Genomic DNA, 20,354 nt, shown 5'->3' with positions numbered 1-20,354 from the left:
CTCATTGTGCACTCCTCTCCCCTGCACAGCACAGCTTCCCTGCAGCCTCTGCACCTGTATGTGATCACTGATTACCCCCCGCCCCACACTGCCCTCATTGTACACTCCTCTCCCTGCACAGCACAGCTTCCCTGCAGCCTCTGCACCTGTATGTGATCACTGATTACCCCCGCCCCACACTGCCCTCATTGTACACTCCTCCCCCTGCACAGCACAGCTTCCCTGCAGCCTCTGCACCTGTATGTGATCACTGATTACCCCCGCCCCACACTGTCCTCATTGTACACTCCTCCCCCTACACAGCACAGCTTCCCTGCAGCCTCTGCACCTGTATGTGATCACTGATTACCCCCCGCCCCACACTGCCCTCATTGTACACTCCTCTCCCTGCACAGCACAGCTTCCCTGCAGCCTCTGCACCTGTATGTGATCACTGATTACCCCCCGCCCCACACTGTCCTCATTGTACACTCCTCTCCCCTGCACAGCACAGCTTCCCTGCAGCCTCTGCACCTGTATGTGATCACTGATTACCCCCCGCCCCACACTGTCCTCATTGTGCACTTCTCCCCCTGCACAGCACAGCCTCCCTGCAGCCTCTGCACCTGTATGTGATCACTGATTACCCCAGCCCCACACTGTCCTCATTGTACACTCCCCCCCCCCTGCACAGCACAGCTTCCCTGCAGCCTCTGCACCTGTATGTGATCACTGATTACCCCCCGCCCCACACTGTCCTCATTGTACACTCCCCCCCCCCTGCACAGCACAGCTTCCCTGCAGCCTCTGCACCTGTATGTGATCACTGATTACCCCCCGCCCCACACTGTCCTCATTGTACACTCCTCTCCCTGCACAGCACAGCTTCCCTGCAGCCTCTGCACCTGTATGTGATCACAGATTACCCCCGCCCCACACTGTCCTCATTGTACACTCCTCTCCCTGCACAGCACAGCTTCCCTGCAGCCTCTGCACCTGTATGTGATCACTGATTACCCCCCGACCCACACTGTCCTCATTGTACACTCCTCTCCCTGCACAGCACAGCTTCCCTGCAGCCTCTGCACCTGTATGTGATCACAGATTACCCCCGCCCCACACTGTCCTCATTGTACACTCCTCCTCCTGCACAGCACAGCTTCCCTGCAGCCTCTGCACCTGTATGTGATCACTGATTACCCCCTCCCCACACTGTCCTCATTGTGCACTCCTCCCCCTGCACAGCACAGCTTCCCTGCAGCCTCTGCACCTGTATGTGATCACTGATTACCCCCGCCCCACACTGCCCTCATTGTACACTCCTCTCCCTGCACAGCACAGCTTCCCTGCAGCCTCTGCACCTGTATGTGATCACTGATTACCCCCCGCCCCACACTGTCCTCATTGTGCACTCCTCCCCCTGCACAGCACAGCTTCCCTGCAGCCTCTGCACCTGTATGTGATCACTGATTACCCCCCGCCCCACACTGTCCTCATTGTGTACTCCTCTCCCTGCACAGCACAGCTTCCCTGCAGCCTCTGCACCTGTATGTGATCACTGATTACCCCCGCCCCACACTGTCCTCATTGTACACTCCTCTCCCTGCACAGCACAGCTTCCCTGCAGCCTCTGCACCTGTATGTGATCACTGATTACCCCCGCCCCACACTGTCCTCATTGTACACTCCTCCCCCCTGCACAGCACAGCTTCCCTGCAGCCTCTGCACCTGTATGTGATCACTGATTACCCCCCGCCCCACACTGTCCTCATTGTGCACTTCTCCCCCTGCACAGCACAGCTTCCCTGCAGCCTCTGCACCTGTATGTGATCACTGATTACCCCCGCCCCACACTGTCCTCATTGTACACTCCTCCTCCTGCACAGCACAGCTTCCCTGCAGCCTCTGCACCTGTATGTGATCACTGATTACCCCCTCCCCACACTGTCCTCATTGTGCACTCCTCCCCCTGCACAGCACAGCTTCCCTGCAGCCTCTGCACCTGTATGTGATCACTGATTACCCCCGCCCCACACTGTCCTCATTGTGCACTCCTCCCCCTGCACAGCACAGCTTCCCTGCAGCCTCTGCACCTGTATGTGATCACTGATTACCCCCCGCCCTACACTGCCCTTATTGTGCACTCCTCCCCCTGCACAGCACAGCTTCCCTGCAGCCTCTGCACCTGTATGTGATCACTGATTACCCCCGCCCTACACTGCCCTTATTGTGCACTCCTCCCCCTGCACAGCACAGCTTCCCTGCAGCCTCTGCACCTGTATGTGATCACTGATTACCCCCCACCCCACACTGTCCTCATTGTACACTCCTCCTCCTGCACAGCACAGCTTCCCTGCAGCCTCTGCACCTGTATGTGATCACTGATTACCCCCCGCCCCACACTGTCCTCATTGTACACTCCTCCTCCTGCACAGCACAGCTTCCCTGCAGCCTCTGCACCTGTATGTGATCACTGATTACCCCCCGCCCCACACTGCCCTCATTGTGCACTCCTCCCCCCTGCACAGCACAGCTTCCCTGCAGCCTCTGCACCTGTATGTGATCACTGATTACCCCCCGCCCCACACTGCCCTCATTGTGCACTCCTCCCCCTGCACAGCACAGCTTCCCTGCAGCCTCTGCACCTGTATGTGATCACTGATTACCCCCCGCCCCACACTGCCCTCATTGTGCACTCCTCCCCCCTGCACAGCACAGCTTCCCTGCAGCCTCTGCACCTGTATGTGATCACTGATTACCCCCGCCCCACACTGTCCTCATTGTACACTCCTCCCCCCTGCACAGCACAGCTTCCCTGCAGCCTCTGCACCTGTATGTGATCACTGATTACCCCCGCCCCACACTGTCCTCATTGTACACTCCTCCCCCTGCACAGCACAGCTTCCCTGCAGCCTCTGCACCTGTATGTGATCACTGATTACCCCCGCCCCACACTGTCCTCATTGTACACTCCTCCCCCCTGCACAGCACAGCTTCCCTGCAGCCTCTGCACCTGTATGTGATCACAGATTACCCCCGCCCCACACTGTCCTCATTGTACACTCCTCCCCCTGCACAGCACAGCTTCCCTGCAGCCTCTGCACCTGTATGTGATCACTGATTACCCCCGCCCCACACTGCCCTCATTGTACACTCCTCCCCCCTGCACAGCACAGCTTCCCTGCAGCCTCTGCACCTGTATGTGATCACTGATTACCCCCCGCCCCACACTGCCCTCATTGTACACTCCTCCCCCTGCACAGCACAGCTTCCCTGCAGCCTCTGCACCTGTATGTGATCACTGATTACCCCCCGCCCCACACTGTCCTCATTGTGCACTCCTCCCCCCTGCACAGCACAGCTTCCCTGCAGCCTCTGCACCTGTATGTGATCACTGATTACCCCCCGCCCCACACTGTCCTCATTGTACACTCCTCCCCCTGCACAGCACAGCTTCCCTGCAGCCTCTGCACCTGTATGTGATCACTGATTACCCCCGCCCCACACTGTCCTCATTGTGCACTCCTCCCCCCTGCACAGCACAGCTTCCCTGCAGCCTCTGCACCTGTATGTGATCACTGATTACCCCCCGCCCCACACTGTCCTCATTGTACACTCCTCCCCCTGCACAGCACAGCTTCCCTGCAGCCTCTGCACCTGTATGTGATCACTGATTACCCCGCCCCACCCTGCCCTCGTACACTCCTCCCCCTGCACAGCTTCCCTGCAGCCTCTGCACCTGCATGTGATCACTGATTACCCCCCCGCCCCACACTGTCCTCATTGTACACTCCTCTCCCTGCACAGCACAGCTTCCCTGCTGCCTCTGCACCTGTATGTGATCACTGATTACCCCCGCCCCACACTGTCCTCATTGTACACTCCTCCCCCTGCACAGCACAGCTTCCCTGCAGCCTCTGCACCTGTATGTGATCACTGATTACCCCCGCCCCACACTGTCCTCATTGTACACTCCTCCCCCTGCACAGCACAGCTTCCCTGCAGCCTCTGCACCTGTATGTGATCACTGATTACCCCCCGCCCCACACTGTCCTCATTGTACACTCCTCCCCCTGCACAGCACAGCTTCCCTGCTGCCTCTGCACCTGTATGTGATCACTGATTACCCCCCGCCCCACACTGTCCTCATTGTGCACTCCTCTCCCTGCACAGCCCAGCTTCCCTGCAGCCTCTGCACCTGTATGTGATCACTGATTACCCCCCGCCCTACACTGCCCTTATTGTGCACTCCTCCCCCTGCACAGCACAGCTTCCCTGCAGCCTCTGCACCTGTATGTGATCACTGATTACCCCCGCCCCACACTGTCCTCATTGTACACTCCTCCCCCCTGCACAGCTTCCCTGGAGTCTCTGTCACACTCACCCTGTTCATTTTGATGAGCACACATGGTGTTCCAGTGGAATAGCCATAACTGGCGTCATTGATTCCGGAACATTCACCCAGGACATCCCGTATAAACTGACATGCCTTCTTAGGATAGTTCCTGACATCCCCGGTGTCGTCCTGGATGTTGTACTGTCCAGGGGTGCAGTTTGCGCCCTTCTGCTCCTGAATGCTCTGGTTGTAATCTGCAGGGAAGAGATAGAATAATGATTAGAGTCAGAGAGGGGAGAGCTGCTTACATAGGAGTGTATAGACCTCCACACACGCTCAATCGTTTTTGCCTGATGGAGAGTCAGGACCCGATCCCTCTGCCAACACGGCCAAGGCTGTGCAGACATGTCTCTGGATTATAAGTGAGCTACATGCAGTGCGGGAGTGACATCACATGGTGGGCGGTACAAGTGAGCTACATGTCCTGTTCTATGCGGGGGAAGGAGCAGTGCTTGAGTGACATCACATAGTGGGCGGTACAAGTGAGCTACATGTTCTGTTCTATGCAGGGGAAGGAGCAGTGCTTGAGTGACATCACATAGTGGGCGGTACAAGTGAGCTACATGTCCTGTTCTATGCGGGGGAAGGAGCAGTGCTTGAGTGACATCACATAGTGGGCGGTACAAGTGAGATGCATGTTCTGTTCTATGCGGGGGAAGGAGCGGTGCTTGAGTGACATCACACGGTGGGCAGTACACGTGAGCTACATGTCCTGTTCTATGCGGGGGAAGGAGCAGTGCTGGAGTGACATCACATGGGGGCGGTACAAGTGAGCCACATGTCCTGTTCTATGCAGGGGATGGAGCAGTGCTGGAGTGACATCACATGGGGGCGGTACAAGTGAGCTGCATGTTCTGTTCTATGCGGGGGAAGGAGCAGTGCTGGAGTGACATCACACGGTGGGCGGTACACGTGAGCTACATGTCCTGTTCTATGCGGGGGAAGGTGCAGTGCTGGAGTGACATCACATGGGGGCGGTACAAGTGAGCCACATGTTCTGTTCTATGCGGGGGAAGGAGCAGTGCTGGAGTGACATCACATGGTGGGCGGTACAAGTGAGCTACATGTCCTGTTCTATGCGGAGGAAGGAGCAGTGCTTGAGTGACATCACATAGTGGGCGGTACAAGTGAGATGCATGTTCTGTGCTATGCGGGGGAAGGAGCGGTGCTTGAGTGACATCACACGGTGGGCAGTACACGTGAGCTACATGTCCTGTTCTATGCGGGGGAAGGAGCAGTGCTGGAGTGACATCACATGGGGGCAGTACAAGTGAGCCACATGTCCTGTTCTATGCGGGGGATGGAGCAGTGCTGGAGTGACATCACATGGGGGCGGTACAAGTGAGCTGCATGTTCTGTTCTATGCGGGGGAAGGAGCAGTGCTGGAGTGACATCACACGGTGGGCGGTACACATGAGCTACATGTCCTGTTCTATGCGGGGGAAGGAGCAGTGCTGGAGTGACATCACATGGGGGCGGTACAAGTGAGCCACATGTTCTGTTCTATGCGGGGGAAGGAGCAGTGCTGGAGTGACATCACATGTGGGCGGTACAAGTGAGCCACATGTTCTGTTCTATGCGGGGGAAGGAGCAGTGCTGGAGTGACATCACACGGTGGGCGGTACAGGTGAGCTACATGTCCTGTTCTATGCGGGGGAAGAAGCAGTGCTGGAGTGACATCACATGGTGGGTGGTACAAGTGAGCTACATATTCTGTTCTATGCGGGGGAAGGAGCAGTGCTGGAGTGACATCACACGGTGGGTGGTACAAGTGAGCTACATATTCTGTTCTATGCGAGGAAGGAGCAGTGCTGGAGTGACATCACACGGTGAGCGGTACACGTGAGCTACATGTCCTGTTCTTTGCGGGGGAAGGAGCAGTGCTGGAGTGACATCACATGGGGGTGGTACAAGTGAGCCACATGTTCTGTTCTATGCGGGGGAAGGAGCAGTGCTGGAGTGACATCACATGGTGGGCGGTACAAGTGAGCCACATGTTCTGTTTAAGGCGGGGGAAGGAGCAGTGCTGGAGTGACATCACATGGTGGGTGGTACAAGCGAGCTACATATTCTGTTCTATGCGGGGGAAGGAGCAGTGCTGGAGTGACATCACACGGTGGGCGGTACACGTGAGCTACATGTCCTTTTCCATGCAGGGGAAGGAGCAGTGCTGGAGTGACACCACATGGGGGCGGTACAAGTGAGCTACATGTTCTGTTCTATGCGGGGGAAGGATCAGTGCTGGAGTGACATCACACGGTGGGCGGTACACGTGAGCTACATGTCCTGTTCTATGCGGGGGAAGGAGCAGTGCTGGAGTGACACCACATGGGGGCGGTACAAGTGAGCTACATGTTCTGTTCTATGCGGGGGAAGGATCAGTGCTGGAGTGACATCACACGGTGGGCGGTACACGTGAGCTACATGTCCGGTTCTATGCGGGGGAAGGAGCAGTGCTGGAGTGACACCACATGGGGGCGGTACAAGTGAGCTACATGTTCTGTTCTATGCGGGGGAAGGAGCAGTGCTGGAGTGACATCATGTGGTGGGCGGTACAAGTGAGCCACATGTTCTGTTCTATGCGGGGGAAGGAGCAGTGCTGGAGTGACATCACATGGTGGGCGGTACAAGTGAGCTACATGTTCTGTTCTGTGCGGGGGAAGGAACAGCCTGGGAGTGACATCACATGGTGGGCGGTACAAGTGAGATATATGTTCTGTTCTATGCGGGGTAGGAGCAGTGCTGGAGTGACATCACATGGTGGGTGGTACAAGTGAGCTGCATGTTCTGTTCTATGCGGGGAAGGAGCAGCCTGGGAGTGACATCACATGGTGGGCGGTACAAGTGAGATATATGTTCTGTTCTATGCGGGGAAGGAGCAGTGCTGGTGTGACATCACATGGTGGGCGGTACAAGTGAGCTACATGTTCTGTTCTATGCGGGGAAGGAGCAGCGCTGGAATGACATCACATTGTGGGCAGTACAAGTGAGCTACATGTTCTGTTCTATGCGGGGGAAGGAGCAGTGCTGGAGTGACATCACACGGTGGGCGATACAAGTGAGCTACATGTTCTGTTCTATGCAGGGGAAAGAGCAGTGCTGGAGTGACATCACATGGTGGGTGGTACAAGTGAGCTACATGTTCGGTTCTATGCGGGGGAAGGAACAGTGCTGGAGTGACATCACATGGTGGGCGGTACAAGTGAGATGCATGTTCTGTTCTATGCGGGGGAAGGAGCAGTGCTGGAGTGACATCACATGGTGGGCGGTACAAGTGAACTACATGTTCTGTTCTATGCGGGTGAAGAAGCAGCCTGGGAGTGACATCACATGGTGGGCGGTACAAGTGAGCTACATGTTCTGTTCTATGCGGGGGAAGGAGCAGCGTGGGAGTGACATCACACGGGGGGCGGTACAAGTGAGCTACATGTTCTGTTCTATGCGGGGGAAGGAGCAGCGTGGGAGTGACATCACACGGGGGGCGGTACAAGTGAGCTACATGTTCTGTTCTATGCGGGGGAAGGAGCAGCGTGGGAGTGACATCACACGGGGGGCGGTACAAGTGAGCTACATGTTCTGTTCTATGCGGGGGAAGGAGAAGCATGGGAGTGACATCACATGGAGGGCGGTACAAGTGAGCTACATGTTCTGTTCTATGCGGGGGAAGGAGCAGTGCTGGCGTGACAGAACACAGTGGGCGGTACAAATGAGCTATGTGTCCTGTTCTATGCGGGTGAAGGAGCAGAGTGGGAGTGACATCACACGGGGGCGGTACAAGTGGTTTACATGTTCTGTTCTATGCGGGGTATGGAGGATCATGGGAGTGACATCACACGGTGGGCAGTACAAGTGAGCTACATGTTCTGTTCTGTGTGGGGGAATGAGCAGTGCTGGAGTGACATCACACAGTGGGCGGTACAAGTGAGCTACATGTTCTGTTCTATGCGGGGGAAGGAGCTGTGCTGGTGTGACATCACATGGTGGGTGGGCGGGACAAGTGAGCTACGTTTTCTTTTCTATGCGGGGGAAGGAGCAGTGTGGGAGTGACATCACACAGTGGGCGGTACAAGTGAGATATATGTTCTGTTGTATGCGGGGGAAGGAGCAGTGCTGGTGTGACATCACATGGTGGGCGGTACAAGTGAGCCACATGTTCTGTTCTATGCGGGGGAAGGAGCAGTGCTGGAGTGACATCACATGGGGGCGGTACAAGTGAGCCACATGTTCTGTTTAAGGCGGGGGAAGGAGCAGTGCTGGAGTGACATCACATGGTGGGTGGTACAAGTGAGCTACATATTCTGTTCTATGCGGGGGAAGGAGCAGTGCTGGAGTGACATCACACGGTGGGCGGTACACGTGAGCTACATGTCCTTTTCCATGCAGGGGAAGGAGCAGTGCTGGAGTGACACCACATGGGGGCGGTACAAGTGAGCTACATGTTCTGTTCTATGCGGGGGAAGGAGCAGTGCTGGAGTGACATCACACGGTGGGCGGTACACGTGAGCTACATGTCCTGTTCTATGCGGGGGAAGGAGCAGTGCTGGAGTGACACCACATGGGGGCGGTACAAGTGAGCTACATGTCCTGTTCTATGCGGGGGAAGGAGCAGTGCTGGAGTGACATCATGTGGTGGGCGGTACAAGTGAGCCACATGTTCTGTTCTATGCGGGGGAAGGAGCAGTGCTGGAGTGACATCACATGGTGGGCGGTACAAGTGAGCTACATGTTCTGTTCTGTGCGGGGGAAGGAAAAGCCTGGGAGTGACATCACATGGTGGGCGGTACAAGTGAGATATATGTTCTGTTCTATGCGGGGTAGGAGCAGTGCTGGAGTGACATCACATGGTGGGTGGTACAAGTGAGCTGCATGTTCTGTTCTATGCGGGGAAGGAGCAGCCTGGGAGTGACATCACATGGTGGGCGGTACAAGTGAGATATATGTTCTGTTCTATGCGGGGGAAGGACCAGTGCTGGTGTGACATCACATGGTGGGCGGTACAAGTGAGCTACATGTTCTGTTCTATGCGGGGAAGGTGCAGCGCTGGAATGACATCACATTGTGGGCAGTACAAGTGAGCTACATGTTCTGTTCTATGCAGGGGAAAGAGCAGTGCTGGAGTGACATCACATGGTGGGTGGTACAAGTGAGCTACATGTTCGGTTCTATGCGGGGGAAGGAACAGTGCTGGAGTGACATCACATGGTGGGCGGTACAAGTGAGATGCATGTTCTGTTCTATGCGGGGGAAGGAGCAGTGCTGGAGTGACATCACATGGTGGGCGGTACAAGTGAACTACATGTTCTGTTCTATGCGGGTGAAGAAGCAGCCTGGGAGTGACATCACATGGTGGGCGGTACAAGTGAGCTACATGTTCTGTTCTATGCGGGGGAAGGAGCAGCGTGGGAGTGACATCACACGGGGGGCGGTACAAGTGAGCTACATGTTCTGTTCTATGCGGGGGAAGGAGCAGCGTGGGAGTGACATCACACGGGGGGCGGTACAAGTGAGCTACATGTTCTGTTCTATGCGGGGGAAGGAGAAGCATGGGAGTGACATCACATGGAGGGCGGTACAAGTGAGCTACATGTTCTGTTCTATGCGGAGGAAGGAGCAGTGCTGGCGTGACAGAACACAGTGGGCGGTACAAATGAGCTATGTGTCCTGTTCTATGCGGGTGAAGGAGAAGAGTGGGAGTGACATCACACGGGGGCGGTACAAGTGGTTTACATGTTCTGTTCTATGCGGGGTATGGAGGATCATGGGAGTGACATCACACGGTGGGCAGTACAAGTGAGCTACATGTTCTGTTCTATGCGGGGAAGGTGCAGCGCTGGAATGACATCACATTGTGGGCAGTACAAGTGAGCTACATGTTCTGTTCTATGCAGGGGAAAGAGCAGTGCTGGAGTGACATCACATGGTGGGTGGTACAAGTGAGCTACATGTTCGGTTCTATGCGGGGGAAGGAACAGTGCTGGAGTGACATCACATGGTGGGCGGTACAAGTGAGATGCATGTTCTGTTCTATGCGGGGGAAGGAGCAGTGCTGGAGTGACATCACATGGTGGGCGGTACAAGTGAACTACATGTTCTGTTCTATGCGGGTGAAGAAGCAGCCTGGGAGTGACATCACATGGTGGGCGGTACAAGTGAGCTACATGTTCTGTTCTATGCGGGGGAAGGAGCAGCGTGGGAGTGACATCACACGGGGGGCGGTACAAGTGAGCTACATGTTCTGTTCTATGCGGGGGAAGGAGCAGCGTGGGAGTGACATCACACGGGGGGCGGTACAAGTGAGCTACATGTTCTGTTCTATGCGGGGGAAGGAGAAGCATGGGAGTGACATCACATGGAGGGCGGTACAAGTGAGCTACATGTTCTGTTCTATGCGGAGGAAGGAGCAGTGCTGGCGTGACAGAACACAGTGGGCGGTACAAATGAGCTATGTGTCCTGTTCTATGCGGGTGAAGGAGAAGAGTGGGAGTGACATCACACGGGGGCGGTACAAGTGGTTTACATGTTCTGTTCTATGCGGGGTATGGAGGATCATGGGAGTGACATCACACGGTGGGCAGTACAAGTGAGCTACATGTTCTGTTCTGTGTGGGGGAATGAGCAGTGCTGGAGTGACATCACACAGTGGGCGGTACAAGTGAGCTACATGTTCTGTTCTATGCGGGGGAAGGAGCTGTGCTGGTGTGACATCACATAGTGGGTGGGCGGGACAAGTGAGCTACGTTTTCTTTTCTATGCGGGGGAAGGAGCAGTGTGGGAGTGACATCACACAGTGGGCGGTACAAGTGAGATATATGTTCTGTTGTATGCGGGGGAAGGAGCAGTGCTGGTGTGACATCACATGGTGGGCGGTACAAGTGAGCCACATGTTCTGTTCTATGCGGGGGAAGGAGCAGTGCTGGAGTGACATCACATGGGGGCGGTACAAGTGAGCCACATGTTCTGTTCTATGCGGGGGAAGGAGCAGTGCTGGAGTGACATCACATGGTGGGTGGTAAAAGTGAGCTACATATTCTGTTCTATGCGGGGGAAGGAGCAGTGCTGGAGTGACATCACACGGTGGGCGGTACAGGTGAGCTACATGTCCTGTTCTATGCGGGGGAAGGAGCAGTGCTGAAGTGACATCACATGGTGGGTGGTACAAGTGAGCTACATATTCTGTTCTATGCGGGGGAAGGAGCAGTGCTGGAGTGACATCACACGGTGAGCGGTACACGTGAGCTACATGTTCTGTTCTATGCGGGGGAAGGAGCAGTGCTGGAGTGACATCACATGGGGGCGTTACAAGTGAGCTAGATGTTCTGTTCTATGCGGGGGAAGGAGCAGTGCTGGAGTGACATCACACGGTGGGCGGTACAAGTGAGCTACATGTTCTGTTCTATGCGGGGGAAGGAGCAGTGCTGGAGTGACATCACATGGTGGGCGGTACAAGTGAGCTACATGTTCTGTTCTATGCGGGTGAAGAAGCAGCCTGGGAGTGACATCACATGGTGGGCGGTACAAGTGAGCTACATGTTCTGTTCTATGCGGGGGAAGGAGCAGCGTGGGAGTGACATCACACGGGGGGCGGTACAAGTGAGCTACATGTTCTGTTCTATGCGGGGGAAGGAACAGCCTGGGAGTGACATCACATGGTGGGCGGTACAAGTGAGATATATGTTCTGTTCTATGCGGGGTAGGAGCAGTGCTGGAGTGACATCACATGGTGGGTGGTACAAGTGAGCTGCATGTTCTGTTCTATGCGGGGGAAGGAGCAGTGCTGGAGTGACATCACATGGTGGGCGGTACAAGTGAGCTACATGTTCTGTTCTATGCGGGGGAAGGAGCAGCGTTGGAGTGACATCACACGGGGGGCGGTACAAGTGAGCTACATGTTCTGTTCTATGCGGGGGAAGGAGCAGCGTGGGAGTGACATCACACGGGGGGCGGTACAAGTGAGCTACATGTTCTGTTCTATGCGGGGGAAGGAGAAGCATGGGAGTGACATCACATGGAGGGCGGTACAAGTGAGCTACATGTTCTGTTCTATGCGGGGGAAGGAGCAGTGCTGGCGTGACAGAACACAGTGGGCGGTACAAATGAGCTATGTGTCCTGTTCTATGCGGGTGAAGGAGCAGAGTGGGAGTGACATCACACGGGGGCGATACAAGTGGTTTACATGTTCTGTTCTATGCGGGGTATGGAGGATCATGGGAGTGACATCACACGGTGGGCAGTACAAGTGAGCTACATGTTCTGTTCTATGCGGGGGAAGGAGCTGTGCTGGTGTGACATCACATGGTGGGTGGGCGGGACAAGTGAGCTACGTTTTCTTTTCTATGCGGGGGAAGGAGCAGTGTGGGAGTGACATCACACAGTGGGCGGTACAAGTGAGATATATGTTCTGTTGTATGCGGGGGAAGGAGCAGTGCTGGTGTGACATCACATGGTGGGCGGTACAAGTGAGCCACATGTTTTGTTCTATGCGGGGGAAGGAGCAGTGCTGGAGTGACATCACATGGGGGCGGTACAAGTGAGCCACATGTTCTGTTCTATGCGGGGGAAGGAGCAGTGCTGGAGTGACATCACATGGTGGGTGGTAAAAGTGAGCTACATATTCTGTTCTATGCGGGGGAAGGAGCAGTGCTGGAGTGACATCACACGGTGGGCGGTACAGGTGAGCTACATGTCCTGTTCTATGCGGGGGAAGGAGCAGTGCTGAAGTGACATCACATGGTGGGTGGTACAAGTGAGCTACATATTCTGTTCTATGCGGGGGAAGGAGCAGTGCTGGAGTGACATCACGCGGTGGGTGGTACAAGTGAGCTACATATTCTGTTCTATGCGGGGGAAGGAGCAGTGCTGGAGTGACATCACACGGTGAGCGGTACACGTGAGCTACATGTTCTGTTCTATGCGGGGGAAGGAGCAGTGCTGGAGTGACATCACATGGGGGCGTTACAAGTGAGCTACATGTTCTGTTCTATGCGGGGGAAGGAGCAGTGCTGGAGTGACATCACACGGTGGGCGGTACAAGTGAGCTACATGTTCTGTTCTATGCGGGGGAAGGAACAGTGCTGGAGTGACATCACATGGTGGGCGGTACAAGTGAGCTACATGTTCTGTTCTATGCGGGTGAAGAAGCAGCCTGGGAGTGACATCACATGGTGGGCGGTACAAGTGAGCTACATGTTCTGTTCTATGCGGGGGAAGGAGCAGCGTGGGAGTGACATCACACGGGGGGCGGTACAAGTGAGCTACATGTTCTGTTCTATGCGGGGGAAGGAACAGCCTGGGAGTGACATCACATGGTGGGCGGTACAAGTGAGATATATGTTCTGTTCTATGCGGGGTAGGAGCAGTGCTGGAGTGACATCACATGGTGGGTGGTACAAGTGAGCTGCATGTTCTGTTCTATGCGGGGGAAGGAGCAGTGCTGGAGTGACATCACATGGTGGGCGGTACAAGTGAGCTACATGTTCTGTTCTATGCGGGGGAAGGAGCAGTGCTGGAGTGACATCACATGGTGGGCAGTACAAGTGAGCTACATGTTCTGTTCTATGCGGGGGAAGGAGCAGCGTGGGAGTGACATCACACGGGGGGCGGTACAAGTGAGCTACATGTTCTGTTCTATGCGGGGGAAGGAACAGCCTGGGAGTGACATCACATGGTGGGCGGTACAAGTGAGATATATGTTCTGTTCTATGCGGGGTAGGAGCAGTGCTGGAGTGACATCACATGGTGGGTGGTACAAGTGAGCTGCATGTTCTGTTCTATGCGGGGAAGGAGCAGCCTGGGAGTGACATCACATGGTGGGCGGTACAAGTGAGATATATGTTCTGTTCTATGCGGGGGAAGGAGCAGTGTGGGAGTGACATCACACAGTGGGCGGTACAAGTGAGCTACATGTTCTGTTCTATGCGGGGGAAGGAGCAGTGTGGGAGTGACATCACACAGTGGGCGGTACAAGTGAGCTACATGTTCTGTTCTATGTGGGAGAAGGAGCAGTGTGGGAGTGACATCACACAGTGGGCAGTAGAAGTGAGATATATGTTCTGTTGTATGCGGGGGAAGGAGCAGTGCTGGTGTGACATCACATGGTGGGCGGTACAAGTGAGCTATGTGTTATGTTCTATGCGGGGGAAGGAGCAGTGTGGGAGTGACATCACATGGTGGGCGGTACAAGTGAGCTATGTGTTATGTTCTATGCGGGGGAAGGAGCAGTGTGGGAGTGACATCACACAGTGGGCGGTACAAGTGAGCTACATGTTCTGTTCTATGTGGGAGAAGGAGCAGTGTGGGAGTGACATCACACAGTGAGCAGTACAAGTGAGATATATGTTCTGTTGTATGCGGGGGAAGGAGCAGTGCTGGTGTGACATCACATGGTGGGCGGTACAAGTGAGCTATGTGTTATGTTCTATGCGGGGGAAGGAGCAGTGTGGGAGTGACATCACATGGTGGGCGGTACAAGTGAGCTATGTGTTATGTTCTATGCGGGGGAAGGAGCAGTGTGGGAGTGACATCACACAGTGGGCGGTACAAGTGAGCTACATGTTCTGTTCTATGCGGGGGAAGGAGCAGTGCTGGAGTGACATCACACGGTGGGCGGTACAAGTGAGCTACATGTTCTGTTCTATGCGGGGGAAGGAGCAGTGCTGGAGTGACATCACATGGTGGGCGGTACAAGTGAGCTACATGTTCTGTTCTATGCGGGTGAAGAAGCAGCCTGGGAGTGACATCACATGGTGGGCGGTACAAGTGAGATATATGTTCTGTTCTATGCGGGGGAAGGAGCAGTGTGGGAGTGACATCACACAGTGGGCGGTACAAGTGAGCTACATGTTCTGTTCTATGCGGGGGAAGGAGCAGTGTGGGAGTGACATCACACAGTGGGCGGTACAAGTGAGCTACATGTTCTGTTCTATGTGGGAGAAGGAGCAGTGTGGGAGTGACATCACACAGTGGGCAGTACAAGTGAGATATATGTTCTGTTGTATGCGGGGGAAGGAGCAGTGCTGGTGTGACATCACATGGTGGGCGGTACAAGTGAGCTATGTGTTATGTTCTATGCGGGGGAAGGAGCAGTGTGGGAGTGACATCACATGGTGGGCGGTACAAGTGAGCTATGTGTTATGTTCTATGCGGGGGAAGGAGCAGTGTGGGAGTGACATCACACAGTGGGCGGTACAAGTGAGCTACATGTTCTGTTCTATGTGGGAGAAGGAGCAGTGTGGGAGTGACATCACACAGTGGGCAGTACAAGTGAGATATATGTTCTGTTGTATGCGGGGGAAGGAGCAGTGCTGGTGTGACATCACATGGTGGGCGGTACAAGTGAGCTATGTGTTATGTTCTATGCGGGGGAAGGAGCAGTGTGGGAGTGACATCACATGGTGGGCGGTACAAGTGAGCTATGTGTTATGTTCTATGCGGGGGAAGGAGCAGTGTGGGAGTGACATCACACAGTGGGCGGTACAAGTGAGCTACATGTTCTGTTCTATGTGGGAGAAGGAGCAGTGTGGGAGTGACATCACACAGTGAGCAGTACAAGTGAGATATATGTTCTGTTGTATGCGGGGGAAGGAGCAGTGCTGGTGTGACATCACATGGTGGGCGGTACAAGTGAGCTATGTGTTATGTTCTATGCGGGGGAAGGAGCAGTGTGGGAGTGACATCACACAGTGGGCGGTACAAGTGAGCTACATGTTCTGTTCTATGTGGGAGAAGGAGCAGTGCTGTGCTGACTAACTGTGTGCTAGTGTAAGTCTAACACTAAACTAACACAGTAGCTGATATATAATCAAGGACTAATCCCTAACCTACCTACAGGCTACTACTGAGCGGGGAAGGGGGGGGGGGGAGATTGAGTACATATCGTGCCGCGCTGAATAATGGGCATGACCATGACATTGTATGGGCAGAGTGTAACCGTAACCCCAAAGCAGCAAATATAGACAACTATGACCATTCAATAATAAATGCAGCAACAGTTACCCCAGGCACCAGAAAACAAATGCAATTTGGGCAACATTTCAGCAGAAAACAAACACAATTTGGGCAACATTTCAGCAGGAAATAAACGTAATTTGGGCAAACTTAATATGAATAAAACTGAACTAATAGTCTTTCCACCATCCTGTCCACCCCTTTGCCTGATATTACAATAAATGTTAACAACACGTCTATAACATCAGTTCCCAAAGCACGGTGCTTGGGGGGTAATACTTGATTCTTCTCTCTCATTTACTCCTCACATTAACTCCCTAACCAGCTCCTGCCATTTCCAACTGAAAAACATAGCAGCACGTATCCGACCTTTTCTCTCCCATGACACAACCAAAATGTTAGTACATGCTCTTATTATATCTCGATTGGACTATTGCAATATATTGCTTGGTGGACTTCCAACTAACCGACTAACACCGCTCAATTCTGTACTAAACTCTGCTGCTCGACTCATTCATCTCTCCTCTCGCTCTTCCTCTGCTGCTCCTCTCTGTCAAGCTCTTCACTGGCTGCCAATTACCCAGAGGATCCAGTTCAAACTCTTACCCCTAACCTACAAAGCTCTCCACAATCTCTCTCCCCTGTACATCTCCTCACTAGTCTCCAGATACCAACCCAACCGCAATCTCAGATCTGCACACGAGCTTCTTCTATCCTCTTCTACAATTACCTCCTCACATTCACGTGTACAAGACTTCTCACGTGCCTCACCCCTCCTCTGGAATGCCCTTCCACAACACATCCGCCACTCTCCCACCTTTGAAATCTTTAAACGCTCCCTCAAAACCCACCTTTTCCGACAAGCATATTCTCTAGCTTAGGCCATGCACCCACTAAATAACCTAATTACGCACTGCCTGTACATATACTGTATACTTCCCCCACCTCTTGTTTCCACCCCATTCCTTTAGATTGTAAGCTCGCAAGGGCAGGGCTCTCACCCTTTTGCGTCATGGAATGTTATTAATTCAATTGCTTGCACACTGTAAGACATTTATACATTTTAGTCATCATGTTAAATCAAATTGTAATCAGCAGTGCTGTATTGTGTATCAGTGTTCATATTTGATGTATATCATTGTCTGTATTATTATGTATCCCTTGTTTGTTTTCTTACTTTGTACAGCGCCACGGAATATGTTGGCGCTTTATAAATAAATAAATAATAATAATAATAATAATAATAATAACATTTCAGCAGAAAACAAATGCAATGTGGGCAACATTTCAGCAGAAAATAACACAATGGGCCTGATTCACAAATCGGTGTAAACTGTTTAGCATGGGTGTGCTGTGCCGTTCGCGGACTTTTGCGCGCGCAAAGTGCTGTGATTTGCGCGTTCTCTGACTTTTGCGCACGGAATTTGTGGCAAATTGCGTGCACAAATGTCCGCGATTGCGCGAATTGCGGCACTTTGCGCGCGCAAAAGTCCGCAAACGGACTTCACGTGCTAAACAGTTTGCACCTCTTTGTGAATCAGGCCCCATGTGGGCAACATTTCATCAGAAAATAACGCAATGTACTGGAGACACAAATAGTCTCCAGTACAGGGCTTCAGACGCCATCTTCCCGTAGCCGTGCTCTGCCTGCCGGAAGACTATGCAGGCTGGAGCGGGGCTGCGGGCTATGAATAGACGCCGCGGTCAGTTCATGCAATAGTACGGTGGCCAGATTCCTGAGGCCGGGACATCCCGCGGCTAAAAGTGGGACGTTTCCCGGGACCTAGCGCAGCCTGGGACAGGGGACCCTGAATCTGGGACCTGTCCCGGGTAAAGCAGGACGTATGGTCACCGTAAGTAAATACACTCAGCTACACTGACTGACTAACACAATTAAATCACTATCTATCTATACAGCAATACAATCAATAGGTTCAGAATGTGTTTGTTTGCAAAAACGCTGGCTCTCACAGTGGAAAAGCACTTGCTCAAACACACAGCAGCACTGGAGATGCTCTCAGTACCACAGAGTCACAAGCAAGGACGGGATCCTCAAAATGGCCACCACCTTATATAGAGGAGGGGAGGGCCAGTCTCCCCTCCTCTGATTGGTTGCTAGGGCCTCAACTATGTGCCATCCGATTGGCCCAATGATGTCATACGACCTCATTTGCCTGACTACCGCGATCACAAGCTCGTGATCACGAGTCGAGTCACCAGTGCAATCACGAGTGCACTCAAGACCGGCAATCGTGATTGACAGCCATTCCCGATTGACGATTACGACCTTGTGATCGGCAAAAACGACTCCTGATCATGAGTTACTCATCGTGACGAGCAACCGTGGACAGGATCCTGGATCTGCCATATACAGTAGGTACTTGGGGTTTTTGGAGTGAGTTAGTGATGGAAACAGCAAGCTGTGGCGCTTGTTCTCTAAACCCTTGGAACCACCAGTAGCTAAGGGTGAAATGAAGCTTCCTGAAGCATCCAATTGCCTACATATGGAATACTGGGCTAATTGCCTGGACTTTATCTTTGGGCTTCTTGGACTGTTTTGGAGTTCTCTATCTGTGGACACTACATATGCTGGTAGTGATGCTTATGCTGCTGTTATTTAAGTTTTGTTTTGCTGGAATATCGAGGTTGCAGAAATCCAAGTAGTTTTGGTGGAATAATAAAAGAACTGAATCTTGTCCACATTAGCCTTTGCCAGTGTCCTATGTTATATATCATCACATCTGGTGGCAAGCGGTGGAATCCAGGATGCTGGTACTGCTAGACTGTGGAAGATACACTACTTGAACTCTGTTTGGGAACACTTCGAAAACTGTGCAGGAAGCGTGGACTGAAAGCTGAAGGACTGAAGTAAGCAGCCATGGTTCAGCTGTTACTGGAATCATCTCAGAACCTCAATGAGAACCGGGATATTGTGAGTTTTTTGGCAGAGAGTTGATGGACTTGATTGTTTAGCACAAAATCCAGAAGTCTAGCAGGAGGCACAGCCAAGAGACCCTGCCACCTCTGATAGGTATAAAAACCTCTTGCAACTAGTCAGTGACTTGGCAATGTGTCAACAAGGAGCATTGGCTCAGAGACTAACATCAGATCAGCATTTGGATATTTATTAAGCTGTATACTCTATTTCCCATGTTCGATGAAAGTAAGGAGGAGATTGATGCATATCTACAAACCTTTGAACTAATATGTGAAACCCACGATGTCCCAGTCCTGGAATGGCATCGCATCCTCTTGGGAAAACTTACTGGCCTAGCCAGTGAAACATTTAGGCCACTGCCTCTTTCTGAAAGGATTAATTATCCTGAAGTGAAACGAGCCCTTCTAACTCATAGGGCTCGTTTCACAAAGCGGTGCTAACCCAGTTAGAGCCTTTAGGCGTGATAACCATTGCACCACGCTGGTGAAAAGCCAGTTTAGGCATGATAAGTTTAGGCGTGATAAGTTTAGGTGTGATAAGTTTAGGCATGATAAGTTCAGATAAGTTTAGATCGCTTGCAAAGTCCCGCACGCAAAGCAGCGCCATTAAACTCTATGCAAAGTGCACCAGACTTTGGTAGCGCAAAACTTTTGATCAGCTGTGCACTGCGGTGCTAACAGCAGTACATGCTAACAGCAGTACACTGGCCGGGGCCCCAAGGCCAATATGCGATACCTGGAGGGGAGTGCAGGTGGGCCTGGACCTCTCACACCCAGGCTCTGGACCTCTCAGTGAGAGAGGTCCGGGGCCCCTGGTCATCGTGCGAACCAATCGTGTGTTTTTAAACGTTTTCTTTCAGCTCTAGGACATGGCGGACAGGTGAGTGGTTAGGGAGGGACCCCTGTGGGAGGGATGCCTGCACGGGGCGGTCCTGCTAGCGACGCAATCTTGCGATGGCGTCCAACTGAAGCCTCCCACCTGAATGCTAATGGCTGCTAGATGTGGTATAGCAGGTAAAGGGTGTATGACAGTGCATCCTCATTGGCTGACGAGCACCTGCTGGCCACTTAAATGTAGCTGGATGCATGTACTGCTGTG

The 20,354-nt window shown here is 53.3% G+C and overlaps 1 protein-coding gene across 2 annotated transcripts in view; it reads right to left on the bottom strand.

Moving 5' to 3' along the window:
• LOC137562448 (sodium/potassium-transporting ATPase subunit beta-2-like) overlaps positions 1–20,354 on the bottom strand; it is a 318,007-nt gene that overhangs the window by 40,736 nt on the left and 256,917 nt on the right. For both annotated transcript variants that reach the window (XM_068273796.1, XM_068273797.1), the window contains exon 4: positions 4,364–4,569. In XM_068273796.1, the coding sequence (XP_068129897.1) occupies positions 4,364–4,569 (206 nt within the window). The remainder of the gene's footprint in view (positions 1–4,363; positions 4,570–20,354) is intronic.

Source organism: Hyperolius riggenbachi, chromosome 3 (genome assembly GCF_040937935.1).
Source record: "Hyperolius riggenbachi isolate aHypRig1 chromosome 3, aHypRig1.pri, whole genome shotgun sequence".
NCBI lineage: Eukaryota > Metazoa > Chordata > Amphibia > Anura > Hyperoliidae > Hyperolius > Hyperolius riggenbachi.
The sequence above is the reverse complement of the archived record's forward strand: the minus strand, read 5'-3'. Positions and strand labels throughout refer to the sequence as shown.